Source organism: Cloeon dipterum, chromosome 1 (assembly GCF_949628265.1).
Source record: "Cloeon dipterum chromosome 1, ieCloDipt1.1, whole genome shotgun sequence".
Taxonomy (NCBI): domain Eukaryota; kingdom Metazoa; phylum Arthropoda; class Insecta; order Ephemeroptera; family Baetidae; genus Cloeon; species Cloeon dipterum.
The window spans coordinates 18,998,152-19,022,679 of record NC_088786.1 but is presented as its reverse complement, the minus strand read 5'-3'; the positions used below and the strand labels follow the sequence as shown (position 1 = coordinate 19,022,679).

Here is a 24,528-nt window from a genome sequence, read left to right as displayed (position 1 = left end):
GGTGATCCATAATAAACTACTGCTTTGAAGCTAAAATACATACAAATTGAAAGGTAAAGTTAGAAAATCCTTCGAAAAAGTGATACTCGATTGTATTTTAGTCAAGTTTTGTCATTTGTTTCAATAGATTTTTCTTTCGCAAAAGATTTTATGTAATTAAATAGCTCACTAATTTTTAGATATTGATATTTTGAAATAATAATCATACGAAATGGAACGCTTTCTTAACCTTAATCATCTTATAATAGTGGGAAACCTTTATGCACTTTTCTTTGGACGATGCGCAACATGACACTTGACCAGGATTGCTGTTTCATAAATCGCAGCTGCACGCGAGAATGCATATATACAGCTCATATGTTTTGAGTTTTGACTGTTTTTTAGTTTAATAGGCGATATCGCTTACACATTATTAATGCTCAAATCTGAACCATGGAATGCTTTATAAAGACTATAAAAGAATTACATGAAAACAGATCGAGAGTATGTTATTTACAATTCAATTTTCTAAAGAATAGGAATTGATATTCTATTCGGCTTTATACTATTTTTTTCTTTTGCTATTTAACAGAATCGCTTGAAAACGTACGTGGCATTAAACGGTGGAACCCCCTTGCCGATTCTAATTTATCTTTCCGAAAACTCTATTCAATAATATCAAACATTCTCCATGAGGCATTTTGCCCAATTTATAATACACATTATAACCGTATATTATATAATTTAAAATTTCACTGTCAAAGATAAAACAAAAATGAAAAACATTTACTAGCTAATTTTCATGTTTAACTTTCTGATTTAGTTTATACTTATTGTTAGATAATGGCTATATTGTATATATATGTTATATGTTCATATTTATATTCACTTATTATGTATTTTAAGCTTTGGTTTCACCACATCATGTGGCACGGGGCACGGTACATTATTTATTATTATATGAAAGAGTGATAAAAATTCGGTGTGTTCATCTATTCGGTATTTTATAGCAGAATTTCTGGTTCAAAAATGCAGCAACGTCCGATTCTAAACCACAAGCGCATTTCCAAGGAAGTGCATGATGATGCAGCCAAACAGAATGCCTTGAGGAAAGCTAAGTTAATTAGTGGAAAGCTTACAATTATTAGTGGCACACTCACATTACAAAAGATTTTGTCATTCATATCACATGAAAATTATGCACAAAAAATAATACGTATTATATTCCGTACACGGCGCTTCAAGATTTTAACAGATATGAAAAGTTGATGGCAGTAAATCAATGGCAAAAAATGGACGAGTTGAGTGTGATATGTACACTGCTCAGAGCACACATCATAACATCGTAAAAAAAATTGTGAGTGTGTCCTTAACACAAATTTTTCGAGTATATGCTATAGCACAGAGTAAGGTAAAAAATGTCGAATTTTCCTAACCATTTGCACTGCACCGCCACGTCTGTAAACAGAACGTACAGTTTCAAATTAAAAACTAAGTAAAAATAAAATGTTATAAAACTGAGATTTATCTCTATATTTTATACTGTATTTCTAATGGTATTTCATCCAGGTGGGCGGCTAAGAGAAAAATTCTCCAATAAAATATTTTACAAATCAAATAATCAAATTTAATCAACACCATATATGTAAATTGTCAGCCTCACATAATCCGTTGAAAACAAGTATGAAAACTCGCTCTATCGTTGATGAGCGAAAAACATTATTATAATGCCTCCAGAGTCGCTCTTCCATCATCACAATCCTTAGTTCAAAACGTCGCAAGCCAAAAATTTATTACATTAAAAAAGGAAATTCAATGAGTGCAAATGAAAATACATTTCTTTGTATGCCTCACTTCAAATGAATGTTGATCGAAGTCAAGATTTTGGAGCTAAGTACCATGCAACCCTAAACATTTTTCGTAAAATGATGAACAAAATTGAAGGTTAAGGAGAGTCAAAAGAGTCTACCTCAAAAATATTTTGAAATAGAACTGCTTGGATTTCTATTCCTATGAAGCAAACTCATTAAATTTATTATTGTTGTGAAATCCAATGCACGCACCATATTATCAATGTACCGTTGGATGAATCCAACAATGGAATGGATTAAGTAATACCCGATCCACCGCACTGGGCCACAAAACTAACCACATCATTAATCTCTCAATAAGTTGGTAGGCAGGTAGTGGCTTATGGCAGACAAAATTTAACTCACTCTATAGTTCAACTAAAAGATGCACAAGCAGAAAGGCCAATTACTTGTACACTCTGAAACATTAGTTTTTTGTTGCAGCTGAAAAAAAGTCAAAGATATGTACGAGGTAGTTTTGTACTACTGCGCGTCAATTGTAAGAAACTGAGGAATTGAGCTAAACAGTACCAGACAAGTCCCATTGCTCAGCAGAAAAGGTGGAAATTTGAAATCTGTAAGTCGTGACTAGCCCAAACGCTACAAGTGAATAAGATAGGAAAAAAAATTACTATCAAATAATTTTTATTCATTTATTTGGCTCTGCCTGATAGGCATAGGCAATTCCAGACCTCCCTTCAGTCAAGGTGCTGGGACTGGTCTGTCCAAGCTCAGGGTCCAGTCCCTGCCACGTCCTACTGGCCAGCAAAGAGCCCACAGATAGGTTGGCTACCCTCAGGTTGTCTTCATTGGAAACCAACGCGTTCGGAATCTCAATCTTGCTGTCAATACTCAGGTCAATAATCTTTCCAGTCAGCAAGGAAGTGTCAGCCTCTGAGTAGTCATGCCCTTCGAAAGGCACGTAATCAAAGCCACCTGAATAAATAGTTTTTGAAAAAAAAAACTCATTTTGATGTTATTTAATCCACTGCACCTTCTAGCAGATCCTTGTAGTCAGTGGAGGCGTTGCTTCTGGCTTTGTTCAAGGCTAATTCAACTTCGGTCAGACTGACGATGGGTTTGTAGAATTCCTTGCTTTCTGCGTGCCTGCTGCCTGGAGAAATCAGGGGGTTGTTCGGACACGCAAGCACAATGAAAACGTCGATTTCCTGTGAGAAATATGGTTAAAAAATAGTTAGCTCTCAAGGAAATTCTTAGGATTCAACGTTATAGTTTTTGGTGACACGTTTTGACTCTTTTAGTTGTTCTTGGTGTGCATGTGGTGGAAATTTTCCGATTTAACCATTTTTGCGATTTACGGGAGTTCAAGATTTTACAGGAGTACAAAGACCAAGTTTGATGTGAAAAATTGATCATATGGATCATATTTAGCACTCTAAAAAAATGTCAAATTTCCCTAAATGTCCAATTCGATTTTATTTTACCCTCTGTTATCAAAACAATGTTTTGTAATGTGTTTGTGGTTTTCTGGATGTGGGTATGTACATAGCTGCTCTGCTGATCCGCAATAAAAATTACTTTGAACCTAAACAATCACAATTTTTAATCAATTCCTATGTTTAACCTCTAATGGATTAAACTTTTTTGAGCTCCATAACTTGCAAATTCCGTTGAATCGAGAATATTTCTCACATTCAGGTGGTGTTTCTAGCTCCTTGAATGTCACTGATTTTGCCTTGCCAAAAACTAAAACATCGAATCCTTAGTTTCCTTTCCAATTTGTATTGAGGGAGTGTACCATGAAATTGGCCAGCTTGGCTGGATTGGGCTTTCCCACTGCCAGAGTGTAGACTTTTGGAGGGCTAGGTCTGCTCTTGAGCAGTTCCCTGGCGTGCCTGATAGCTTTTTGAATAGAAGGATCAGCGGGGTTTGCCACAACCAAGGCTGCTGATCTTGCTTCTTTCACTTCAAGCGACAGACGGAGTTGTTGCCGCAAAAAGCGAGAGTAATTGAACAGAGGGTCAAATCTAAGAGCTCACAGTCAGCAAATAATTATCTTCAATGTCGAAAAGAACTCTCACCTTTCGCCTTCAGGGTTCAGACAGTAAATGCTTTTAAATTTATGACTCCAGGATGCCACGAGGTTTTGCAAAAATGAATCTTCAGTTCCAACATAAATTAATGTAACATCAGCTAAATTTGTTTCATCTGGAAGACAAAATCCTCGGCCAAAACTCTCGAACTTGTGTCTCGACTTATTCGAGCCTGGAATTCAAATTAAAAACTCTCTGTAAATTTATCATTCACTATGTACGTACTGTTTTTGTTACAATCTTGGCTGCAAGTGCCTTCACACAATACTTGGGAAAAACTTTCCCTTTCGCCAGTAAGAAGCTGACTAACAACTGTCTTTTCTTTTAAATCTTTCATGTCATCTGGAATTAAAATTATTATTTTTCAGCAATAGTCTTTTTTAAATGCATCAAGTTTTACCTAGTTCATGTAGGCAATGACAATTGAAAATTAGCACGCTCTTCCCTAATGTATCGATTGCATGCTCCAAGTTTGACTTTAATTTTGCTCCATTATCGCACAACCTTGTCTTAGGGAAAACGAAAAGAACTGGAATTTTTGGATTCGCAGCATTTGACAGGCAGGAGTCGTCAAAGTGAATTATTCCATCTGATGGCACGTGCTCGGCAGCGATGAAGTCAATGCAACAGCTGCAAAATTGCTAGTTTAATTTACTGCGTAAAACACGTAGAGCAAAAAACAGCACCTTCCATAATTTGTGTCGCCTAAAATGTAAATTTCCTGCTTGGTTTCTCTTTTAAGAATCTGACAAACTTGGACAGAATCCGGCAAGAGGTGATTGGGAAACTGGAGGCAAATTCTTCTTAGCCCGAGCTCCACAATCCACCTGACGCATCGATGAAGATCGTAAACGCCCATTACTTGGTCCATTGGCGTGACTTCTTTGGGTGTTTCATCCACCATCCTCTCGATGGCACTCTGGTCATTACTGCTGAAGGCTGATGTCATTTTATCTATGTACATACTAGAATTTAGAGAACGTAACCGAACGTAACACATTAATTTTTATTTACATATGATACATAATAATATTATGTACGATGTATGTATTCTATTTGACCTACCAGATCCCAGCCTTAGACGAGTTGTTTAATTTGTATAAATGTATGCACCTTTATGTAAATAAATTGAAAGCAGAGTAAAAGCACAACTCCAAAAAAATCTTATTCACACGAACACATTCTGTTCTGGTTGCCGTTCATGGCGTTCATGCAGCAGCTACAGCAGCTGTGGCAAACTCTGCTGTGTTGCGGTGTTCAGAAAGGAGTTCAAAGATTAAATGATACTGAAATACAATTAATTCAAATCAGGATGTAAAATCTTCTTATTTCTCACTCACAGTAGTTTTCCAAGTAATTTTTAAGTTAACTCTGTCGTGATCATAAACCTATGGGGGAAAACCTTAAAAAATACGAATTTATCAGTCTGTCATTAATTTGCTCCTTTGTGCAAACCCCTAATAAAACTAAAAGGAGGAAGTAAGTAAAAAGTAAAAACAACTAATCCAAGATGGAAGCGCAGTAGTAGAGATACGTTCTATTTAATGCCAAACAAAACTAAAATAACATCCATAGATTTGACTTGCCAGAAATTGGTTAGATATTAAAAGGTAATTCTATTCTTCCCATCTTATATTGCATTTAATTTTATATCGACGAGTTCAGTTTAGTTTGCCTATGATTTAAATTTTGTATTTTGCGCATCTGCAAAAGACTGACCTTCTTTGCCTCCAGATACATTTTGTGTTGGCTTATGTCATTTTCACTTTTTGCATAATATGAAAATGATAAGGGTATATAACATTGAAATTTTTCTGATTTATTTTGGCAGAAGTTTCCATCTTTGAGGCGTCGAGATGGAGCACCAGCAGGCGTCGACCTCACCGTTGTACATTGTCCGGCAGCAGTGGCAAATGCTCAAGGACAAAGAGCGCAACCTTGTGGCCGCCTTCTTTCACATGTGCTCCTGCGCCCTGGTGTGCACCTCTTTGGCCGCCCTGGGCTGGTTCAGGCTTCGCGGCGCCCCCTGCACGCCTCATCTCGCGCCCTACCAGTTCTTCTCCTACGGACATTTCTCCATGGATGCGAATCCTAGCATCCCAGAAATTGTCTCGTCCAAGGCTGTCAGCCGACCCCTCATCTCTCAGTACCACTCATCGTCCAGTGGTACAAATCGAATTCTATACATAAAGTGATGATCATTTTTAATGACTGAACTAGAGTTCAGATTTTCTAGTAGAGCTCTGATGATATGACCATCCTGTTGGCTTCTTTTGGAGTGTCAAGGCAATATTTTAGCATTTCGAGAATTTTTGCTAAATGTCAGAAATGGCAAAAGGTGGTTGATTAAGCAACTCAAAATGCTCCAACAATTATCTCAAAGAGCTAATTTTCGCACCTCTCTAGCGGCTCTAGGGAAAACTAATTGTCTGGCGTTTCTATTAAAGACCTCGGAGCCGGGAGGCGAAAAGATTGCCACAGTGGGCCCAAGCTCCTCTGTGGCCAGTCGGGCCCTGTTTTATTCGATCGGCGGTGTTATTGCGACCCAGTGGAAACCTTCTGGTTTTGCTGAGCAGAGTTCAAAATGCCGTGATAGTTTGTCAGAAAATTGGCCGGAAAAATTGTTATTAAAAGTCGTCTTAAACTGTTTAAATGGGATCCAAAACCAACTAAATGGAGCTTAAAGCTAAATCAATCGTCTTTTTCATCTTAAAGAAACAAAAAATCGTTAAAAACCTTAACTCCTAAACCCAATTACTTAATATCAAATGGTTATTTTGAACAAACCCAGAGGAAGCAAAATTATTGTATTCTTCTTTCAGAAAAAATAATAAATAAATAAACGCAAAAAATGCTCCTCTGCTAGACTGTTCTTCTTTAAATTTACGTTGGTGCTTTGCTGCTTTGGTTAAAAATTAAAAACCAATCTTGCTCAATTTTCAGTGCTAAGCTGTGTAACTCCAGAAGTGGCAAGCCTTATGCGTGTGGTCATCCTGCTCTGTTTCTTGGCCCTTGGGAGTGCCTTTGCTGGATTCCTGCTGGACATTTGGGGCGCCTCCAAACCCATCCTGCAAATTGTTCGGAGAGCATCTCTGCCCAGCATTTTAACTGGTAGGTTTATAATATTTTAACTGCTACATGGAATCGATTTAAATTGTGTAAAAATATAAAAATACCTTAATGTTGTCCTGTACCGAAAATTTATTCTGCACGGTCGCAGGAAATAATTTGTCGATTTTTTTTCAAATAATAGTACAAAAATCCGTAAAACATAATATTTTGTTGAAGTATTTTTTATAAAGTGATCTGCAAGTAACGAATAATTTCTCGTGTAAATTTCGTAGCGTTTGCTTAACATCATGCCAATTTCGTCCTCTGCCCTGTGTCATTTCGTTACTACAAGTAACTGAAGAACCATGAAAGCAGCAGCTGATGTTAGTCCCATTTTCAGTGCTTTGGGTTGCGTCTATTGTTGGAGCTTGCTACAACCTGACCATGATGTTACAAAAATCCATCACACACTTGACGCCTGCATTTTACCTCAGGGTCAACTACGAGTATGGCATTTACACAATTAGCGCTGCAGGTAACCAAATAAATAATTTAATCAATACTAAAAAATTATTATTAATTTATTTGTCAGGTGCTTGTGCCTTGGCTGCGACGGCAAGCAACCTCCTGAGTCTGCAGCCGCCTGTGTCCCAGTCAGATGGGCAGACGGAGCGGCTGGTGGACGACTGGGACGGCCTGGAAACCTTCTCGATTAACGCCGACTTCGGGGACACGCCTCTCAACGCCATGCCCTCTCCGCCCCCGTACACTCCTTGACATCATAGTTCTCCATTCTAATCAAATTCCTTTCTTGTCACCTATTGGCTGCAAGCATATGCTTTTCATATAATATGTAAGAAGCTCGAGTCGTGAGGATATATATCAAGATGAAGCGACTGACTGATTTTTATCAAACAAGTTCACACTATCGTAACAAATTGATTTCCTTTCCTGCGCCAGCCATCCTTCTCAACCCGCTTGACAAAGTGTGATTTTATTTTAAATCTTGATACAAATAATGCTGTTATTGTAATGTCTAATTTTAAAGTTTGACTTAAGAGGAATCTCAGCTGAAATGGAAGTGGAGTTGCGTCTGACAAATATGTGTTACTGTGATTGTAGTGTAAAAGTTGTCGACTAGACAAATAAAATGAAAATTATTATTGTTATACATAAATATGCATTTCAATATTTTTATTTTGCAGCTAGCGCACAGAGGGATTGCGTTATTCATGAGGTGATAGTGGGGGACAAAAGGTAGTCGCTGCAATTTTATACTTCTCATAAGCAAAGCGTACCTATTGATTGCGAAAAGCTTGATTTCTTTCTTTCTAACATCCTAATACTGAATTCGAAAATGGAAATTTCCGTTGTCCAAGGTTTTTGTGTTTCGGATATTCAAATCTGAATTTTGGAACTTTACAGCAGTAACTATAGATGCAATAAATCGTCCTGGTCCCGGCAAAATTGCGCAACTTTCAACAACCAAACGCTAATTTTCTTGTTGCAAGAAAAGGGCAACAATCAATTCGACAATGAAAATTTGGGTGTTTGTTGAAAGTTGCGCAATTTTGCCGGGACCAGGACGAAATTAATATCTTGCGAATTGTAATCTAGATCATAATTCTTCTGATGTGATTTTTGTATCAATCGATAAATATAATTTATCATTCAGAGGCTTTGCGTGCTGCGTCTAAATCCTTGGTTACTTTGGAAAGCTTTTTTAAATATTAATGCAATACTGAAAATATTTTCCAATTTCCCGGAAAAGCTTTTTAAAAAATCGAATCGTTTATATACCAGCAAGAGTTATGCCATCTGGCGAAAATAAAATTCAAGCTTCGTTTTTGTCTAATCTATCTTAGACAAAAATAAACAGCTTCAAGCCGTTACGTTTCTATACGCGATTTTCCCAGAGCACATTTCTGTTATAATATTTTGGAAAAATCACGAACTTATGCATAATTGTGAAAATTACACACCATTCAATTAATGAACTTTACTGAGAAGATTCCAAAAATGTAAAGTATATTGAAATGCGACGACATTTCAAGAAATTAGAGCATTAATTGAAAAAATTTTTACTTTTTATATTACAAAGGCGTGGATATAGCGAGGACCATAAATATCTGGGAATATTGTCATTCATAATAACAAAATTATTGAATGGTAGCAAAAAACACTATAATTTCTGGATTAAAAGCTGTACTTCACACATCGTTCTATACTTCGACTCCCATCACAACATCCACAGTGTCCTCAAGCACCAATTTAATTTCATCTTCAGGCTCCACATCTTTAATCTCGACTTGCTCGACCTTTGGCTGCTCCTTAGGCTCGCTTCCACTGCTAGCCTTCTTGGCTTTGCCTTTCTTCTTCTCCTCAACGAGCTTTGGCATGAACTTTTGCTGGTCCGCAACAGCGGTGCCCAGTTCGCCGTCAGCCAATGTGATGCAGGAGCAGTAGCCATCTGACGAGGACACGATCAGCATTCTGCCGTCGGGAGACCAGTTGAGGTCACTCAAACGGGCATAGTGGATGTGGCTGATCAGAGCCAGGGGTGTCTGGTGTTGTGAGTCGTACAACAGTACTGAGTTCTGGGTGGCCACAGCCCAGATGAGACGATAGGGCAGCGGCACCACTGGATCACATCCTGGCAGCAGCTCAAAGAAAATCGGGCAGAAACTGACTGCAACAGTGAACCTAACACAAACAAAAAAAAAATAACCAATTGAAGTAAAACTATTTATTATGGGTTCTTATTAATTGAAACGCAGTGCATTGCATTAATTATATTACTAGATGCAAATAAAATGTTTGTTGTGGAACTATGGTTAAGAACTGTACATAAAAACTCATTTTTTATTTAATATTTATAATTTAAAATGAACAATGATTGATTAAAGAATTTGTGTGACCAAGATTTTAAAAACATTGAATATCTAGGATTTTCCAATGTTTTAACTAGGGGAAGTCCCTTGTAACTTCTGAACCAGTTTTTATTTATAAAAACGCTTGAGCCACTGATTTCTCTTAAAAAAGGTTTACCTTTCTCCTGTGGGAAGATACATAACTGGATGTTTCAGATTCTTGGTGGAGAAAACGTAAGTGGCATTTGGCATGTGTCTCTTTTTCCTTTGCTCCCTGGGGCACAAAATTCCAGCTGGGACCACAAGAAGTTCTCCATCAGGAGAGAAGGTGAGTCGCCTGTGGAACGTGGCTAGGGTGTCGTCGTGGAAGAGTTTGAACTGCTGAAGAGTACCATCCTCATTGGTCAAACTAGAGTTCAAAGGTGATTGATGAATTCTGTTGATCACTTTGTGCGTCTTTGGTGAATAAATGCGGCAAATCCTGCAACAAACAGTCATCATACAGACCAGGATTTGACAAAAGGATAAACAATTTAATAAATAGATTTTCCAGTGGTTTAACCGGAAACACCATCTTTTTTATTGTTTTAGACGCATCAAAAAATAGGAAAACCCACTATTTGTTAAATGGTTAATATAAAAAACACTACAAAATACTTAATGTGATCAACGTAACAATTTAAATTTAGCAATGAGACAAAAAAGCAAAATTATCAAACCACCAATTTAGAAGAATTTTTATTGATGTTTGTTTCTATTTTTTTATCAATCCAAGTTGACACATTTTAATAAAAAAGGACATAAAATTTTGTCAGTTCAAATTTTGACTGTCGTCCAATTTTTAATCCATTCAACGAACTTTTTTGAAAACTTTTCATGCTATCAACAAGGTGTATACAATAATTTTGCGACCTCAATGAGCTCACCTATCCGTGCACAAGGACGCGATGAATTTGTCTGAGGGACACCAGGACACTCCTTGCACCAAGCCTTTGTGGTCCTTGAGGACCGCTACTTTTCGTCCTGCCTCCACATTCCAAAGGATGACTGAATTGTCCACAGAGCCTGACATTAAGTTCTTTGAGTCAGGGGACCAGCTGACGTCATAGACATCCTCCAGGTGGCCACGAAGCACTTTCAATGCAGTCCAATGCTCGATGCTTTCTTCTGATCCTTCATCGAACAAGTTGGCTTGCTCTTCGTTAGCGGCCTTCTGCTTCCAAATGATGACTGAGCCATCTACAAAATCAGTTTTACTTTTTAATTGAATTGTTTATATAGAATTGAATAAAAATTACCGTCATCTCCAGAAGCCAAGTATTCTCCTGAAGGCGAAAACCTAACAACATTCACTGTTTTCTGATGTCTGTTCAAATCAGATGCAAATTCGATTTTGAAGTCATCGCCGACTGTAGCGTGCCAAATCTGAATTTTTATTAACAAATTTACTAAAGCATGGAAATGTGATAATGACTTACTACAACGTGACAATCATTTCCTGCTGTGGCTATTCTGTAAACAGTCTCGGTTCCATTGGATTTTACCATTTTTTTCTGGATATCTACACTTTGAATGGCTTCTTTGTTGTGCCATGAGATTTCAGGGGTTGTCACTTTCATTGCTGAAAAAATAATTAAAACATCAAAATATTGTATGATTTTTATTTATGAATGTGTAAAAGATTAAAATCTTTCCTACAGTTCTAAACTACACATATTTAGTTACATACCTATGTTTCTGATTGCAGGCAAATTTAACAAAACTTCCAAATATGATGACAAAAATAAAAACGAGTGTTCGTGTTCGTCGACTGTCTAAAGTATGTAGTCGAAGCAGTCAATCTTTTAGCTCATGCACTCACTCACAATCTCCTCACAATCAGCCAGCGCCAGCTTCAGCTGAGGCTAGATCCCTTTTGCCGCTAAATATACATTGCTGCCAACGCCACAAGGCCAACCAAAAGTAGATTTCGCGAGCATTGTATTTTACTTTATTTATTCATTATGAATTATCAAAATAAAAAAAACAATGTGCATAGTATACATAGCTTTTAAACGTTCTTACGAGACATGGACGTACTTTTAATAATAAAAAAATCTTAAATTAATGCCGGGAGTCGTACCATCTAGATAAAATCCCTACACCCCCACCATTCACAGAAAGGCGGCAAAACAAGAAGAGTTTATTAAAATATCTAAAATATCATGCAGGTCATATATAGGGTTGTGCAAAACCGGTTATCGATTATTTTTTCTTTTGCCTGTATGATGTCGGGACTATCAAATGAGTACGAATCATCAATTTTTAAGCATTTTGACAGATTTTAGAAATCGAATATTTTCGATTATTTCATCCAAACCGACTATTTTTCGATTATCTCCTATAAAAAAGCGATTATTGTCTGATTTCTTAAAAAGGGGTTATTTTCCATTATATTTTTCCGAAAACCACGCAATCCGCGAACGTGCAACAGTACTTTAAGCATCAGAGAGGTTGCCAAAGCCAATTTTTTAAAGGAATCTTAAAAAACAGATAATTTTTAAACATCATTTAATCATTTTAATATACAGTAGTTATTGCTTCTATATAGCTCAAATTTTAACATTGATGGTTTTTTATCGTTAAACAGTAATATACGTGAGCCATGATTGATTTGCAATGTAATAATTTGTAAGGATCGCATGAGGTAACCAGTTGCAGAAAGTTGTTGTTACTTAAAGTATAGCTCTACAGCAAGAACAAATTATTTTTAGAAAAGCTTTAATTTTTTCCAAATTTGCGAGAAAATCAGCTATTAAGCTTTCATGTTAGTCATATTGCGAGTCGAATCAATATCTTGATTTGAAATCATAATTTATTTCACCAGAAGAGAAATTTAGATCATAAATCACACACCATTAATTGGACAGATCGTGACGGAAGGCGGAAGGGATCAAAATCAAGCGAAACACTCTTTGACAAACTTCTATAATTTGTCAAGCAGTTAGGCAATAATCTGAACTTTAATTGTTTGACAGTCCTGATTTCATTATTGCTCATTGTAGAAGTTGCTTAATTCCCTAAACAATTAACAAAATGAGCAACTTGCTAAAGCCAACAATGCAAAAATATTTTTAATCTTCAGTGGACTGTTAATTGTAAGTTCTACTTAAATTTTTTCACTCAAACAATTATTTTTTTAAGTATTTTGACCCATCAATGCGACTTTAATTAAATTTTAACTGTCTAACAATACTTCAACACGATTAAAACATTCCACAAGAGCTAGTAAATAGTGATATAAAAATTTAAAATTGTTTTCGGCAAAATGTTACAAATTTTAATATCCTTAACGAACTTCTTTTGCTTTTCCAATAAAAAAAATTTTGAGCAATCGAATTGGAATAGTTGCAGAAACCGAAATAATTTTTCGTCAGCACCTGCGCTTTCTTATTAAAAATTATTTAAATAAAAGTAAAGTCACGTAGTCGCTGCTCTGCTCATTTTTATTGCAACAGAGATCATATTTTCTCATTCATAATTCTAATATTGTTAAAATAACCGAAAAAACGAAACTTAAGAGGGCTTTTAAAATGATTCACCTCTTTCGAGATAGCGACCAAATCACGAAAACTCCGTGTCCTAATAATAACATACTGCAAACGAATAAATGGGCGCACAGGCCGCATTGGAGGACGAAGCAAAGCAATATTTTTACTTTTTCTAAATACTGCAATATAAAAACTGTACCATTTTCAAAAAGTCTTTTATCTTAAATATTTTAAAAATCAGCTTCATACTAATTTAACTATAAATTTTCGGGCATTTATTACGATAGGGTATAATCATGCATCATGCAAGACCGTGTGTAGACAAATTTTATGATCCTTTTTCAATTTGAGTTTTCAAATTATGTAGCTTAAATGAAATTAATTTTGAGATTAAACACGTGTATATAAATTTTCAGCCTTATCGTATTATTTATTTTTTGTTCGTTCCTGGTGGGTGTTGTATAAATGAAACTTTTAAGCACAATTAACACAAATCCCGGTTTGAATGCCCGTAGAAAATGCGCAATGCCGATGCACACATAAATGGAATAACTGTGCAGCCCAAACTCTGTTATCAAATGTCTCGAATGCAGGTGAAAACTGCCGAGAAATGGGACCCGCATGACGAAAAATTATAAAAGCACAGACACTATTCCGTAGCTGGTCATTTCTCTTCGAGGCAGCAAATTATGTATGCTTCGCTCACGCTGCTGCTGCTCGCGGGCACCAGCGCCTGCTGGGCTTTGATTCCCGTAGGAGAGACGCAAGGGGACTTCCAGCCTAGTACGTGGGCCGCTGCACCAGCTCCAGTCCCAAAGCAGTAAGTCATTTTTTTCACAACTTTGAGCTGATAAAAATTATTATTAAAATACATAATCGTTTGTGATCTATTAAAGGCCGGAAGGGAGGTCATTTGGCAAAGCGAGGCTGAAGCACGGATATGGCCACAATAAGCCATCGCACCATAAAGTTGATCTGGCCATTGACCCTGAGAAAATCATCCTGAAATGCAAAGTTCAGGAGCCGCTGGAGGTTAGATAGATTCATTATTTTTTTAATTTACTGAATAGCTTCATGGATTTTTTTTTAAATTCGGAAGTTTTTTAAATCCCAAGATCACAGATTTTGATAAAAATATCAAAGGGTAATAGGATAGGTCTGATGGGATATAAGGTGTGTATTTAGTAGTAGTTAAAATTAAAATTTTACACCGTTTTTTAGGTTTGAGCCGGAATTTGTAGTGTGACAATGCCTTAATAACTGACCAAAAAAATATTGTGTAAATAACAAAGTTGAGAAAAATTCTTTTAGTTACAAGTAGAAATTTTTTATTATGCTCGTATGTTTAGAAAATGAAAATTCAAATAAATTGTTCAATAGACGACGAAGGAACGTTCCCAATTTTATTTTTAAAAATTGGATTCTGTCATTCAGCCTCTTTGTAAATATGAATTTCCCAACCGTACAAGCAAATATAAAATTTTTGCCTTCATAACCAAATAATGTCTCGCAAAATTGTGTAAAAACTGCGATTTGAATAATAATTGTTGCATCACAATCACAAGAGTGTCAAACCTAACATTACTTTTCCTGTTGGAATTGAAATAATTTCACATTAAAACCTTTTTTAAATCGACTTGAGAAATTTAAATATAATTTACCATTTTATGCCTTTTTTATTTTCCCACAGAATTACGATATTGAAATACCGCGTGAATGATTTTTTATTAAATAGAATTATTCTCTTCTAACTGAACTCAATTTATTTAATGGAGTCTCTACACTTGTGCAGCACATAATCTGGATTCGCTCCAAGTGCCCAAATGACCACATCGATGGGGGTATGGTAGTGGCCGAGGGGGCGACGGTGCTGGACAAAACGTTGTACGACGTGCGCATCCTGGGTGGCAACTCGAGCATCACCTCAGAGCTGCTACTAAAGAACCCGCTGGACCCAGCCGTCTCTGGCTTCTTCCGCTGCGAAGCTTGGCCCCACGGGGGCGGTGGACCCCCCTACGGACAAAACGTTGCCCAAGACGTTTACGTCATCGGTTTGTTACGAAACTCTTTTTTTTCCTAGAACCTATCCACTCATGCTTAGCCCGTGGACTATGAGCTTTACCGCCGAGCAGATAACACGAGGCCTTGTGAGTGGCCTCAGTCAGTGGAGCTTGAGCCCAAATGCCGATCTTTATCTTGTCCCGCACTGAGAGGTCTTTTATTGAAACGCCAAGATATTTGTCCCTAAAAGCCGCTGGAAAAGTGTTGAAACCAGAGTCCAGTCCAGTTTCAGTCCTTTATAGTCCGTTGAGCTATATATAAGAGCTTTTTCGAATCCATCTCTGTCATATTGCGGTCAGTCAGGAATAGATCCCCGAAATGCTCAAAGTATCTCTCATTTATACCTTTGACGCATGCATACTGCGCTAGCAATGCTAACGAGCTCTCATAGCCAAATTTGCAAATACAATTATAAAAAATAAAATCGAAATATTCAGGTGGGCCAGACATGCTGCGGCGTTGCTTTGGTGGTTGGGATGACTCGCCGTCACCTTCTCATGGCTCATACGACTCCTGGAACGTCAAGCACCGCAGCAGCAACAATGCCGAGCCGGAAATCACGCCGCCACCACTAGCTAAGCCAGCAGTGTCCGGCTACAGACCGAGCAGTGGCTATTCGCACCACCAGAGTTTTTACTCCGCTCCCTCGTACAAAAGTGACATGCGAACGTCAGAGAGTCACAAAGCCCAAGAAGTCGTCAGTAGAGTCAGCCAGCAGGCCCAACATCACGAACAGCACCACCTTCAACAGCAGCACCAGGATTGGCAGCAAAAGCAGACTGAGCAAGTATGTTCTCAATCTGTTTTTTTAATCTATTTTAATTTTTAACAGAGTTATATGTGGTCAGATGGGCTAACTGAGAGTGAAATTTTTAATTAGAATACAATTAAAATAGATCAAAAACTTTTTAATCAAAATAATGCAACTTAATTTTCAGCCTCGTCATCCTTCATACGGTCGTCCAATTTTGACAAACGCTGGATTGAAATACCCAGCAGCACAGTCTCAATCAAGGGTAAATACAGAGGAACCGAACCTGCCGACTGAGGATCCAAGCACTGTGAAGCCCAGCACCACGTCAATCGCGGCTCCTTCATCCCTACCGCCCCGCACCTACATCGCGGGACCGTTTATTCCCAGTCCTGTTCTCAAAGAGCATCAAAGCCATAGCATGACAGCAGAGGAACCCAGCGAGCAAGTCGTCGACGTAAAGACGGCACAGCAAAATGCGACCAAGGACGATCATACTTGGAACATTGAGCACCTCATGAGCGGTGGTTACCCTTTCGGGCAAAATAACCGAAGGGGAAAGGCGGTGGAGGCCAAAGTTGAGGAGAAACTGGTCATTGTCACCCCTTTGCCACCAACCACTCAACTATAGATTAAGATATATATTGGAGCAATGCCAATATATCTAGACCAAAAATATTACATTGCCTGTGTCGTTTGATAATTTATTTATATAATAAAAATTAATTTATTTGAACAGATGAGGTATTATTTCTTTTTGTCGTGCGCTAAAATTGAATGCTTTCTGCTTTTGAATTAATTACACTGTTAGTTAAAACCTGATTTATCGTTGCTATTTTATTAATGTTCCTCATGTCTGATTAAAAATCAGATAAAAGAGTTGAATTATTTTTGTAATGCTTTTTTATTTGTCGTTGTTACACTACCTAAATTGCAATTTATTCATGAATATTTTTTAAGCATTTTTTGTGCTTGACCAGCTAAATTTTACCAACGTGTTTACTGAGGTAAAAAAATATAAATTAATATGAAAAACATATCGTCCAATCAAACTTTTTATTTGGTCTAAAAAATAGAAATATGAGAATACTGAGAATATTAGTTTATTTGACTCTGGGAAGAAAAATTATGCTGTAGCATCAAAACTGAGGAAAATTTGATTGCAAAGTGCGTTTAGAATATTTATGTATTTTTATTCTAGATCTATATGCATGGCCATAAAAATGGGAAAAACATTAATATATATTATATGAGAAGTTTACAATAGTCCGAGGGGTCCCCCATCCCTCCTCCTTAAGAAGCAGTGAATTCCAGCATTCAAATTTTGCGCGCTGACGCAACTCTGCTCTTCCTCTAGCCAATGAACAGCGGTGTGAATCAGGGTGGAGTTTTTCCTGCTTGTTTGGTGCGCGAGTGTTTGTTAAAGAAGGAATGCGGTGGCTCTGCTGCGTTTAGGTCAAATTTTCGACAAAAATCGCCAGAATGGTCAACGGCAGATTGACGCTGGCCGTGCTGGCCTTCTTGCTAGTCCACGGTGAGTGACTCGACGGCCAATATCAGGTGGAAGGCGACCAAATTACAGAAGCGGCCTCTGAGACCCAGGGCGTGTCTGCGATGGTGCTCAACAACAAACAATTCATAACGAATTTTTGCGGACCATATAGGCGCTTTGAATATTGCTGGTTTTATATCACATTGAACATTTCCAAAACATAAGGGCGGGCCGCTGAGATCATGACTTTAAAAACTTTTTAAATTAAATAATTATCATAATGCTGTCGCAGGTATGATAAATTCTTGAATTTTCAAAAGAGAGAGCATATACATAAAAAAGCAACAGGTGCGTGGTGGGAAATCAAAGTTAATTAATGCTTCGTTTCGCTTGGCTCTATTGTGTGCCTTGCCTTTTAATTTTCAAATTAAAAAATTGCGAAAAAATGGCAAACATTTCTGCTGTGTCCTCACGCAACACATATACATACATACACCGTAATTCTACACTAGAATCGAGCGAATTATTGTAAATTATTTATACATTAAAAGTTGACCATTCAATATTTCTATCAAATCTCATTAATATTTTCGATCTTTTCCATCTCTAACAGTAACTTTAAAAATAGGACTGATTAACAGCAGTAAAAAAAAACTTTCATTAAAGCAGGAAAAAATACAATAATTGTTCTTAAGGGTAGTTAAGAATTTTTTTTTGCTATTTTTATTAAATTGAAATTAGTTTAAACAAAAAGATTAAATAAAAAATTCTTGAAAGAACGAGAACCGTAAAAAATATATAGGAAATAATGAAACAGCCTTTATGTCGATAATCCACCCTGCAGCCAAACCCTTAAACTGCACTAATAATTGAACCTTTTTTCTAACAGCGGATTTGGCGTCCAGTCTATCGTGCAACATTCCAATTGTAATGCGAGGGATGTGGTTCTCTTGGGAGAATGGCCAGAACACCTTGACCGAAATCAACGCCAACAGGGTGAGCAACAAGGGCGAATGCGTGGACATCAGAGAAGAGTACCACGTCAACATAACAATGGTCCTGCACGACAGACCAAACAACTGCTACACCTGCGTCAAATTCATGGTCAGGACTGTCAACGTCCTAGAAAAAATCGAAAGTAAGGCTTGACTCCTCATTTAGCCTAATTTTCTCAAATTAATTTTGTTGCAAATTAAATTTTAGCCGCATGCCAGACTCTGCCTCGAGACGCCAAGCCCACAGTAGAAAGGATTTGCCGTAGCCTGAACCTTGACCAGCAGCTGAAGACTCTGTTCTTGGAGAACCACGTTCCAGTCAACTGCAGGTCCAGCTTGGAAGGCGTGTGGCAGTTTGCCTACCAGAACAGATTCCGTTTCACGGGCGAGTGCAATAACCCCAATGCTCTGGTCAAGTCATGCCAGGTGGCTGGAACTCAGTTCTTGATCACCAACCAGAAGTTCAACATCACCTACAAGCGCTGCGAGGGCATGGAAGGCACTTTCGACGGCTGTAAGTTTTACCACAAAATTATTCCAAACAATTGGTACATTTTTGTCACCATGGTGTTTAATATAAACCACAATTAGTGTTAGGAATATTTCCCGTTGTAAAAATTGCAATAAACTTTACATTTTAATAAATCCGGCCAGCAGGATGAATCAAATGATGTGCCATTTTCATATTTTTGCAAGAGTTCGTAAGATTTTTACCACGTTTAAGTGTTCTGGGAAAATGCAACGACTAATTGTGGTAGTTTCAATTTTTCTATGGCATTTTTCATTAAATGTAGCTTTATTTTGGCTATTTTTGAATTCTTTTCGCAAAACTTTGTGGTCAAATTTTTTCCTGGATATTGGGGGCAGGAAATATTTTTAAATTGAATGTTCCAAAAAGCGAAACAATAATTTTGTTTTTTTAAAATACATTTTGCAAGAAATACATTTACTTATTACTATATTTTTTTCAATTTTCCAGTGGTTGAATACAGTTGTCTTGGCTCCTGGTTTGTGGAAAAAAACCACTTCTTCGCTGTGGCCAACACGAAAGAGTCTCGAAAAGATGAAAAGTACCGCTGCTTCTTGAAAAATCGAGACGACGACCTGTACATTGGTGTGTCAATCACGGCAGAGTGCAACACGCTGAAAACTCCAGAGCAGAGCCCTGAACGTTTGCGTATCACGCCCGTGAAGGCAGAGGTGGTGCAGCCAGGCTGTCGACTGCCCCAAAACTTCAGCGGCGACTGGATCAACACTGCCAACTTGGATGCTGACGTGTTTATAAACGAAACGCACATCATTGAGACCTGGTACCCTGACGAAGGTCGCTACAGGCAGACTGTGTACGTCTGCAGAGAACAGCGGGGCAACAGATACATGATGGCCAGACTCACTGTTGATGGATGGTAATTAATCATTTTTCTCTTTAATTTGTGAAATGGAATAAAAAATCTTCTCAGTTGCCCACAAAAGCCATTGTAAAAATTGACTCATATTTACAACATGTTATGCAACCGGCTAATAAGTCTGAAATAGCTAAAATACAGCTTTTGCTATATTTGTTGTAACCCTTTACAATTTACAAAAGAAGTGACAAGTTTATAAAAATACAACATGTAAGCGTGAAAATGCCGAGAAAACCTCTTTAGTGCCTTCTATACACATTTCGTGCAATTAGATTTACCAAAAAGCGTGGCTAAAATAAATCGTTTGCACTTCACAAAGATTGGGAAAATTGTTCAACATTGCTTTTAATTTGAAATCACACATTGAAAACATTCAATGGAAAATATTTACTCTTTTTATGAGTAAACAACAAAATACTCATGAAATTAGAAAATAGACAAATGCAAGCTGAATTTTTTGCGTGTGAATAATACTGCAAACCTTGTCAATGACAAGTCCATTTTTTAAAATATTATGAAATGAGAAGTTTTTTATTTTTTGAAAAATTTCCATATATTTTGCACAGAACCTGTGTCATTTTTGGAGTTTTTCTCTATAAACCAAAGTTAATAAAACTAATCATTATTACAGCCAAAAGGACTACATTTGCTTTGACTTTGTGCCTCGCCACCACAGCATCATCAGATACCGCAAAGGCCTTGCTGTGATTTTGGATAATTTCCACACGGTTTGCTCGTGGGTGCAGTTCCCAAACAAGGATTCTTGGAAGTACAACACCTTGTTGGCCAAGAATCCTGTGCCTGTGCGATGCCCCATTGCGGGCAAGTACAACTTCACACAAAGGGGTGATGTGCCTTTCGAGACGAGGATCCTTGGAGGCGTCACACTCTCGCCTAGACCAAACCTCTACTGCAAAGAGAACATCTCAGACTTTTCTGTGTGTGACACTGACCAGAAGGAGGTAATTTTTAAATTTAAATCCATACATTGTTTGAAATTTAATTATTTAGTTTTTAGAAAAAAGACTTAAAATATCTACTGTCTGGGAAAAAAATTCTGACATTGTTTTAATTGGCTATGGAAAAACCATGAATACATTTTGCCCCTTCTCTTTCTAGATTTTCATTGACGAAACATACTGCTTGAGCGTGGACCACTTGGGCCGCCCTGTCGACATATACAGTGACCCTGATTACAAAATGAAGTGCATAGGTTTTTGGAAGGAAAACCTCAAGTCTTACCTCATCACATATGACGAGCTGGACGCTTTCAGCAAGTACAGGTGCTGGGTTTACCAGCGAGCTGACCTCAACAGAGTCATCATGTCACAAGCCTTGGGCGCCTTTTGCGACCTGAGTCAGGATGTTGACTCGTGGAATTACACTGAGGGGGCCACAGTGTCGATAGAAATGCAGGAGTATGAGAGAGAAAGTGAGTGGATCTGACGATTGAAACAGTTTAATGATTACTAAATGATTGTTTTTAAAGGGGATCAGTGTCCGATGCACTTTGACGATGGTGCCAATCCCTGGATGGAAAACGAGAACCACATCAAAATCTTCAGGTTTGGCTCGGCAGCTAACTCTGTCTGCTTGGCGCAGGGTATGTCTCTTTTGCTTCTCTCGCTAGTTTTTTTGAGGTAACAAACTACGCAGAATCGTCTAGAAATGAACATTCCGTCCTGATAAAGTGCTTATTGTAAGATTTAATGCTTTTGTAAAAAGTGTTTGACAGCGAAACTGGTCTTTTACCAGAGAAAAATGATCCGTCCTTGAGCTGAAATTTTAAACATCGAATCTCGTTTGTTTTTATTTACAATTACACTGTTGAAATGTATCTACACTCAATAAATGTATGTAATATTTTTAACGAAAGAAATTTATTTTAAATCATGCCTAGCAGCAAAGAAAAACCAGGACTGCTTAATCATTTTAATTTTAAAAAATCCAGTGCTTTCAATTTTAATTTTTACCGATACTTTGCAGGGATTATTTACACTTTAGTTGGTAATAATTTGTAGATAATTTGCCCATGACTTCGATTGTAGGGGAAGTTAAATAGCATATCATCCAGGTCCCGGTAAAATTGCGCAACTTTCAATGAACTCCCCAAATTTCATTATTGAAGTGATTGTTGCCCTTTTCTTGCAATTCGCGTTTGGTTGTTGAAGCGTAATTTTACCGGGACCAGGACGATATTTTAATTAAATATGCGTAATACAAAAATATTAGTTCCTGCATATCTTGTGGGTGAACATGGTTAAAAAAACGGCAGAAATGAGTGGTAAACAACCAAGTGATTTTTGAAAATGCAAATTTTTTCCTAGAAACAAAGAACCTTATTAGCTCCTCAGCCTTTTCATGTTTTGCAACTTCATGAAATACCTGTTATTATGATAAAAAAATAATATCAAAAGAAAATTAAGTCTTAATAAACTATTTTGACTTTTTGAGCTCGTCAGGGTAGAGTTCCCTGGCGGATTTAAAACTAGTGACCACCATGTGCCGCTTGAAGGCCATATTCTTCCTGAAAACAGCGTCTGTGCCGTGCAGCCTGTCCAGCAGGCCGAGCACTCCAAAGCATTGGTTGAATTTCAAGTGGTGGAAGTCGTGGAATTCAGAGGAGAAAGCAAACGGCATGTGGTAGCCACTGTGGTCGTTCAGGGTGGTGATGATGGCCAAAATGAACCACAGGATGCCAGTGGCCATGTGCGAACCCAACAGGAAGGGTCCCAGCAGAATGGGGAACATGTTTGAAAAGAAATGCTCCACTGGGTGGCAGTAAATGGCCATCACGGACACTGGGGCGGTCCATTCGTGGTGCTTTTTGTGGATGTACTTGTAAATCGACTTGTGATGCAACAGTCTGAGAACAAACGAATATATTGGCAATTAACAAACAAAATATTTTCCTTTTTTTAAAGTTAATTCCTCAGGTTTTAAAAATTGACCGAAAGAGACAACTAACTGTCTTTTAGGCAACACATCATTAAGTTGAATTTTCCATATTTAGATTTTTTTATCAAACATTAAAGGTTCAGTTGACTCATATTTTTCAAACTCTATTTTTGGTTTTGTCTTTGACGATTTTGGGCTGCTTAAAGATGGTTCTCGCACATTATTTCCTATAAGTGATGTTAACATTTATTGGGTTGATGGTTGATTTGTTTTAATTTTAGTTAAACCTTCTAAGAGAGCTTAAAATTCAAATTTACTGGTGAATTAAGATTATATTCCCAACTCTATTTTTCATTTTCTTTACCTGTGGCTGTAGTAAAAGCCAAATTCTTCGATTAAGATGAAAATCGGCAGCTCAAAGAGCACCCTTTGGAAAGTGGGCAACTCGCGAGTGGGCGGCATTCCTCGCCATTGCATCAGTTTGTAGGCAAGCATGGCGACGGGGAGACCAACCACGATTTGGTTGAATACACCCTGCAGCGCACCCTTGAATTTGTGTATTATTAGCAAATATGTTTCAATCAGCTTCTAAAAGAAAATGTTAATACTTGAATTAACTTTGACTTGTCCAAGGGCTCGTTAGTGCCTGGCTGAATTTTGTACTTGCGCATGAACTTGGGCCAGTTGGTGAGGTCCATGAAAATGTAAATGGATCCGATGCCCCAGAAAACGGTCATGGTCAGCAAGGTCAAACCTTTGGGGTTTAAAGGTTAAAATTAAAAATGAATTTAAAAGGTAGTCAAATTATTTATTTTGTACCAAAGACGTAAAACTTCTCTTCATCTTGACCATACGAGTCCAGCGCCCATTCCCAGTTTGACTGCCAAAAATCACCTGATGCTCCCCAAAAGCGTTGAAGGTGCCTTTTTTAAATAATAGGAATAGTTACGATTTTTCATATTATTCGCGTGAAACGTATCTAATTTGTTCATTATTGCCATTCAGATTTTAGGATTTATCAATGCACTAAAACCTGCTCTATAAAAGATAAGAGAGCAATATACACCTATTCTTTGAACAAACTCTTAACAGCTAAGATATAGTTTTGATTTTTATCAATAACAAAGCTGTTTGTTTGATTTCATTTTAGGAGCAAAGGCCAGTGCAATTAGAGAATTATCTTTGTTGGTCTTTTACACGTTTTTATAGCTGAAGTGATGACTTGAGAAATAAAAGACTAACATGACACAAAACGGTAAATAAATTTTCATTATACTGTCAGAAATAGGTTTTATTACTTTATATGCTTATTATTACCTAGATTTGAAAAAAAACAATGATTTAAATACCATTAACACTCCAAAAGTTTGTGTTCTTTTAACAAAGATATTGTGCTTGAATTTTCTAATTTTGTCATACCATGTGAGTGAATTTCTGAATGCTGCGAACACAACAACAATGGATGCGAGTAGGACGAGCGCCGACCCCAGCGAGGAGGCCAACCTGCCTGTGTCGCGCTGCTGCTTGTGACCGACCATAGTTGTCGACTAAAGTGCTTATCACTTTAGCTTTCAGGCCCGTGCAATAACCA

The 24,528-nt window shown here is 37.5% G+C and overlaps 6 protein-coding genes across 7 annotated transcripts; 3 read left to right on the top strand and 3 right to left on the bottom strand.

Moving 5' to 3' along the window:
* Positions 1-2,468: 2,468 nt before the first annotated feature.
* On the bottom strand, positions 2,469-5,104 carry Dph2 (Diphthamide biosynthesis 2). 2 transcript variants are annotated; one of them, XM_065480642.1, is made up of 8 exons: positions 4,949-5,104; positions 4,570-4,837; positions 4,284-4,513; positions 4,109-4,225; positions 3,872-4,055; positions 3,589-3,817; positions 2,824-2,998; positions 2,469-2,765 (listed from the first exon to the last, which is right to left on the bottom strand). In XM_065480642.1, exons 2-8 carry the CDS (start codon positions 4,830-4,832, stop codon positions 2,479-2,481), a joined length of 1,485 nt encoding a protein of 494 aa, XP_065336714.1. In that variant the 5' UTR covers positions 4,833-4,837; positions 4,949-5,104; the 3' UTR covers positions 2,469-2,478. The 2 variants fall into 2 exon arrangements, with proteins under 2 accessions (XP_065336714.1, XP_065336721.1); XM_065480649.1 differs by having other exon boundaries at positions 4,121-4,225.
* A 255-nt stretch (positions 5,105-5,359) lies between these two features.
* On the top strand, positions 5,360-8,111 carry LOC135937514 (transmembrane protein 127-like). Its single transcript, XM_065480669.1, has 5 exons — positions 5,360-5,493; positions 5,715-6,049; positions 6,827-6,994; positions 7,335-7,469; positions 7,527-8,111. The coding sequence occupies exons 2-5, from the start codon at positions 5,740-5,742 to the stop codon at positions 7,709-7,711; spliced, it is 798 nt and encodes a 265-aa protein (XP_065336741.1). The 5' UTR covers positions 5,360-5,493; positions 5,715-5,739; the 3' UTR covers positions 7,712-8,111.
* A 990-nt stretch (positions 8,112-9,101) lies between these two features.
* On the bottom strand, positions 9,102-11,681 carry Caf1-105 (chromatin assembly factor 1, p105 subunit). The gene is made up of 6 exons (XM_065480658.1): positions 11,534-11,681; positions 11,283-11,425; positions 11,103-11,229; positions 10,731-11,043; positions 9,983-10,285; positions 9,102-9,637 (listed from the first exon to the last, which is right to left on the bottom strand). Exons 2-6 carry the CDS (start codon positions 11,421-11,423, stop codon positions 9,157-9,159), a joined length of 1,365 nt encoding a protein of 454 aa, XP_065336730.1. The 5' UTR covers positions 11,424-11,425; positions 11,534-11,681; the 3' UTR covers positions 9,102-9,156.
* A 2,309-nt stretch (positions 11,682-13,990) lies between these two features.
* On the top strand, positions 13,991-16,882 carry LOC135934022 (uncharacterized). Its single transcript, XM_065475521.1, has 5 exons — positions 13,991-14,154; positions 14,231-14,366; positions 15,127-15,385; positions 15,833-16,182; positions 16,334-16,882. Exons 1-5 carry the CDS (start codon positions 14,024-14,026, stop codon positions 16,775-16,777), a joined length of 1,320 nt encoding a protein of 439 aa, XP_065331593.1. The 5' UTR covers positions 13,991-14,023; the 3' UTR covers positions 16,778-16,882.
* Positions 16,883-17,523: 641 nt separating this feature from the next.
* On the top strand, positions 17,524-21,918 carry udt (protein undicht). The gene is made up of 7 exons (XM_065486886.1): positions 17,524-17,680; positions 18,528-18,776; positions 18,842-19,147; positions 19,613-20,039; positions 20,671-21,001; positions 21,159-21,471; positions 21,529-21,918. The coding sequence occupies exons 1-7, from the start codon at positions 17,629-17,631 to the stop codon at positions 21,681-21,683; spliced, it is 1,833 nt and encodes a 610-aa protein (XP_065342958.1). The 5' UTR covers positions 17,524-17,628; the 3' UTR covers positions 21,684-21,918.
* Positions 21,919-22,317: 399 nt separating this feature from the next.
* LOC135941402 (fatty acid hydroxylase domain-containing protein 2-like) lies at positions 22,318-24,496 on the bottom strand. Its single transcript, XM_065486910.1, has 5 exons — positions 24,357-24,496; positions 23,757-23,860; positions 23,546-23,691; positions 23,302-23,483; positions 22,318-22,905 (listed from the first exon to the last, which is right to left on the bottom strand). Exons 1-5 carry the CDS (start codon positions 24,473-24,475, stop codon positions 22,476-22,478), a joined length of 981 nt encoding a protein of 326 aa, XP_065342982.1. The 5' UTR covers positions 24,476-24,496; the 3' UTR covers positions 22,318-22,475.
* Positions 24,497-24,528: the final 32 nt, after the last annotated feature.

What these genes read in the sequence shown, in the direction of transcription:
- LOC135934022 (XM_065475521.1), top strand. Translation starts at nt 14,024, where the DNA reads ATGTATGCTTCGCTCACGCTGCTGCTGCTCGCGGGCACCAGCGCCTGC. An exon ending in AAGTTCAGGAGCCGCTGGAG is followed by an intron (nt 14,367 to 15,126) that starts GTTAGATAGATT and finishes ACACTTGTGCAG; the next exon opens with CACATAATCTGGATTCGCTC. An exon ending in AGCAAAAGCAGACTGAGCAA is followed by an intron (nt 16,183 to 16,333) that starts GTATGTTCTCAA and finishes CTTAATTTTCAG; the next exon opens with CCTCGTCATCCTTCATACGG.
- LOC135941402 (XM_065486910.1), bottom strand. Translation starts at nt 24,475, where the DNA reads ATGGTCGGTCACAAGCAGCAGCGCGACACAGGCAGGTTGGCCTCCTCG. An exon ending in TTCAGAAATTCACTCACATG is followed by an intron (nt 23,861 to 24,356) that starts GTATGACAAAAT and finishes TATTTAAAAAAG; the next exon opens with GCACCTTCAACGCTTTTGGG. An exon ending in ACAAGTCAAAGTTAATTCAA is followed by an intron (nt 23,484 to 23,545) that starts GTATTAACATTT and finishes CACAAATTCAAG; the next exon opens with GGTGCGCTGCAGGGTGTATT.
- udt (XM_065486886.1), top strand. Translation starts at nt 17,629, where the DNA reads ATGGTCAACGGCAGATTGACGCTGGCCGTGCTGGCCTTCTTGCTAGTC. An exon ending in GGCCTTCTTGCTAGTCCACG is followed by an intron (nt 17,681 to 18,527) that starts GTGAGTGACTCG and finishes TTTTTCTAACAG; the next exon opens with CGGATTTGGCGTCCAGTCTA. An exon ending in AGACTCACTGTTGATGGATG is followed by an intron (nt 20,040 to 20,670) that starts GTAATTAATCAT and finishes TCATTATTACAG; the next exon opens with CCAAAAGGACTACATTTGCT.
- Caf1-105 (XM_065480658.1), bottom strand. Translation starts at nt 11,423, where the DNA reads ATGAAAGTGACAACCCCTGAAATCTCATGGCACAACAAAGAAGCCATT. An exon ending in GCGTCCTTGTGCACGGATAG is followed by an intron (nt 10,286 to 10,730) that starts GTGAGCTCATTG and finishes TGTTTGTTGCAG; the next exon opens with GATTTGCCGCATTTATTCAC. An exon ending in TATCTTCCCACAGGAGAAAG is followed by an intron (nt 9,638 to 9,982) that starts GTAAACCTTTTT and finishes TGTTTGTGTTAG; the next exon opens with GTTCACTGTTGCAGTCAGTT.
- Dph2 (XM_065480642.1), bottom strand. Translation starts at nt 4,832, where the DNA reads ATGACATCAGCCTTCAGCAGTAATGACCAGAGTGCCATCGAGAGGATG. An exon ending in CCAAGATTGTAACAAAAACA is followed by an intron (nt 4,056 to 4,108) that starts GTACGTACATAG and finishes TTTGAATTCCAG; the next exon opens with GCTCGAATAAGTCGAGACAC. An exon ending in CTGAACCCTGAAGGCGAAAG is followed by an intron (nt 3,818 to 3,871) that starts GTGAGAGTTCTT and finishes GTGAGCTCTTAG; the next exon opens with ATTTGACCCTCTGTTCAATT.
- LOC135937514 (XM_065480669.1), top strand. Translation starts at nt 5,740, where the DNA reads ATGGAGCACCAGCAGGCGTCGACCTCACCGTTGTACATTGTCCGGCAG. An exon ending in GTACCACTCATCGTCCAGTG is followed by an intron (nt 6,050 to 6,826) that starts GTACAAATCGAA and finishes CTCAATTTTCAG; the next exon opens with TGCTAAGCTGTGTAACTCCA. An exon ending in TCTGCCCAGCATTTTAACTG is followed by an intron (nt 6,995 to 7,334) that starts GTAGGTTTATAA and finishes TCCCATTTTCAG; the next exon opens with TGCTTTGGGTTGCGTCTATT.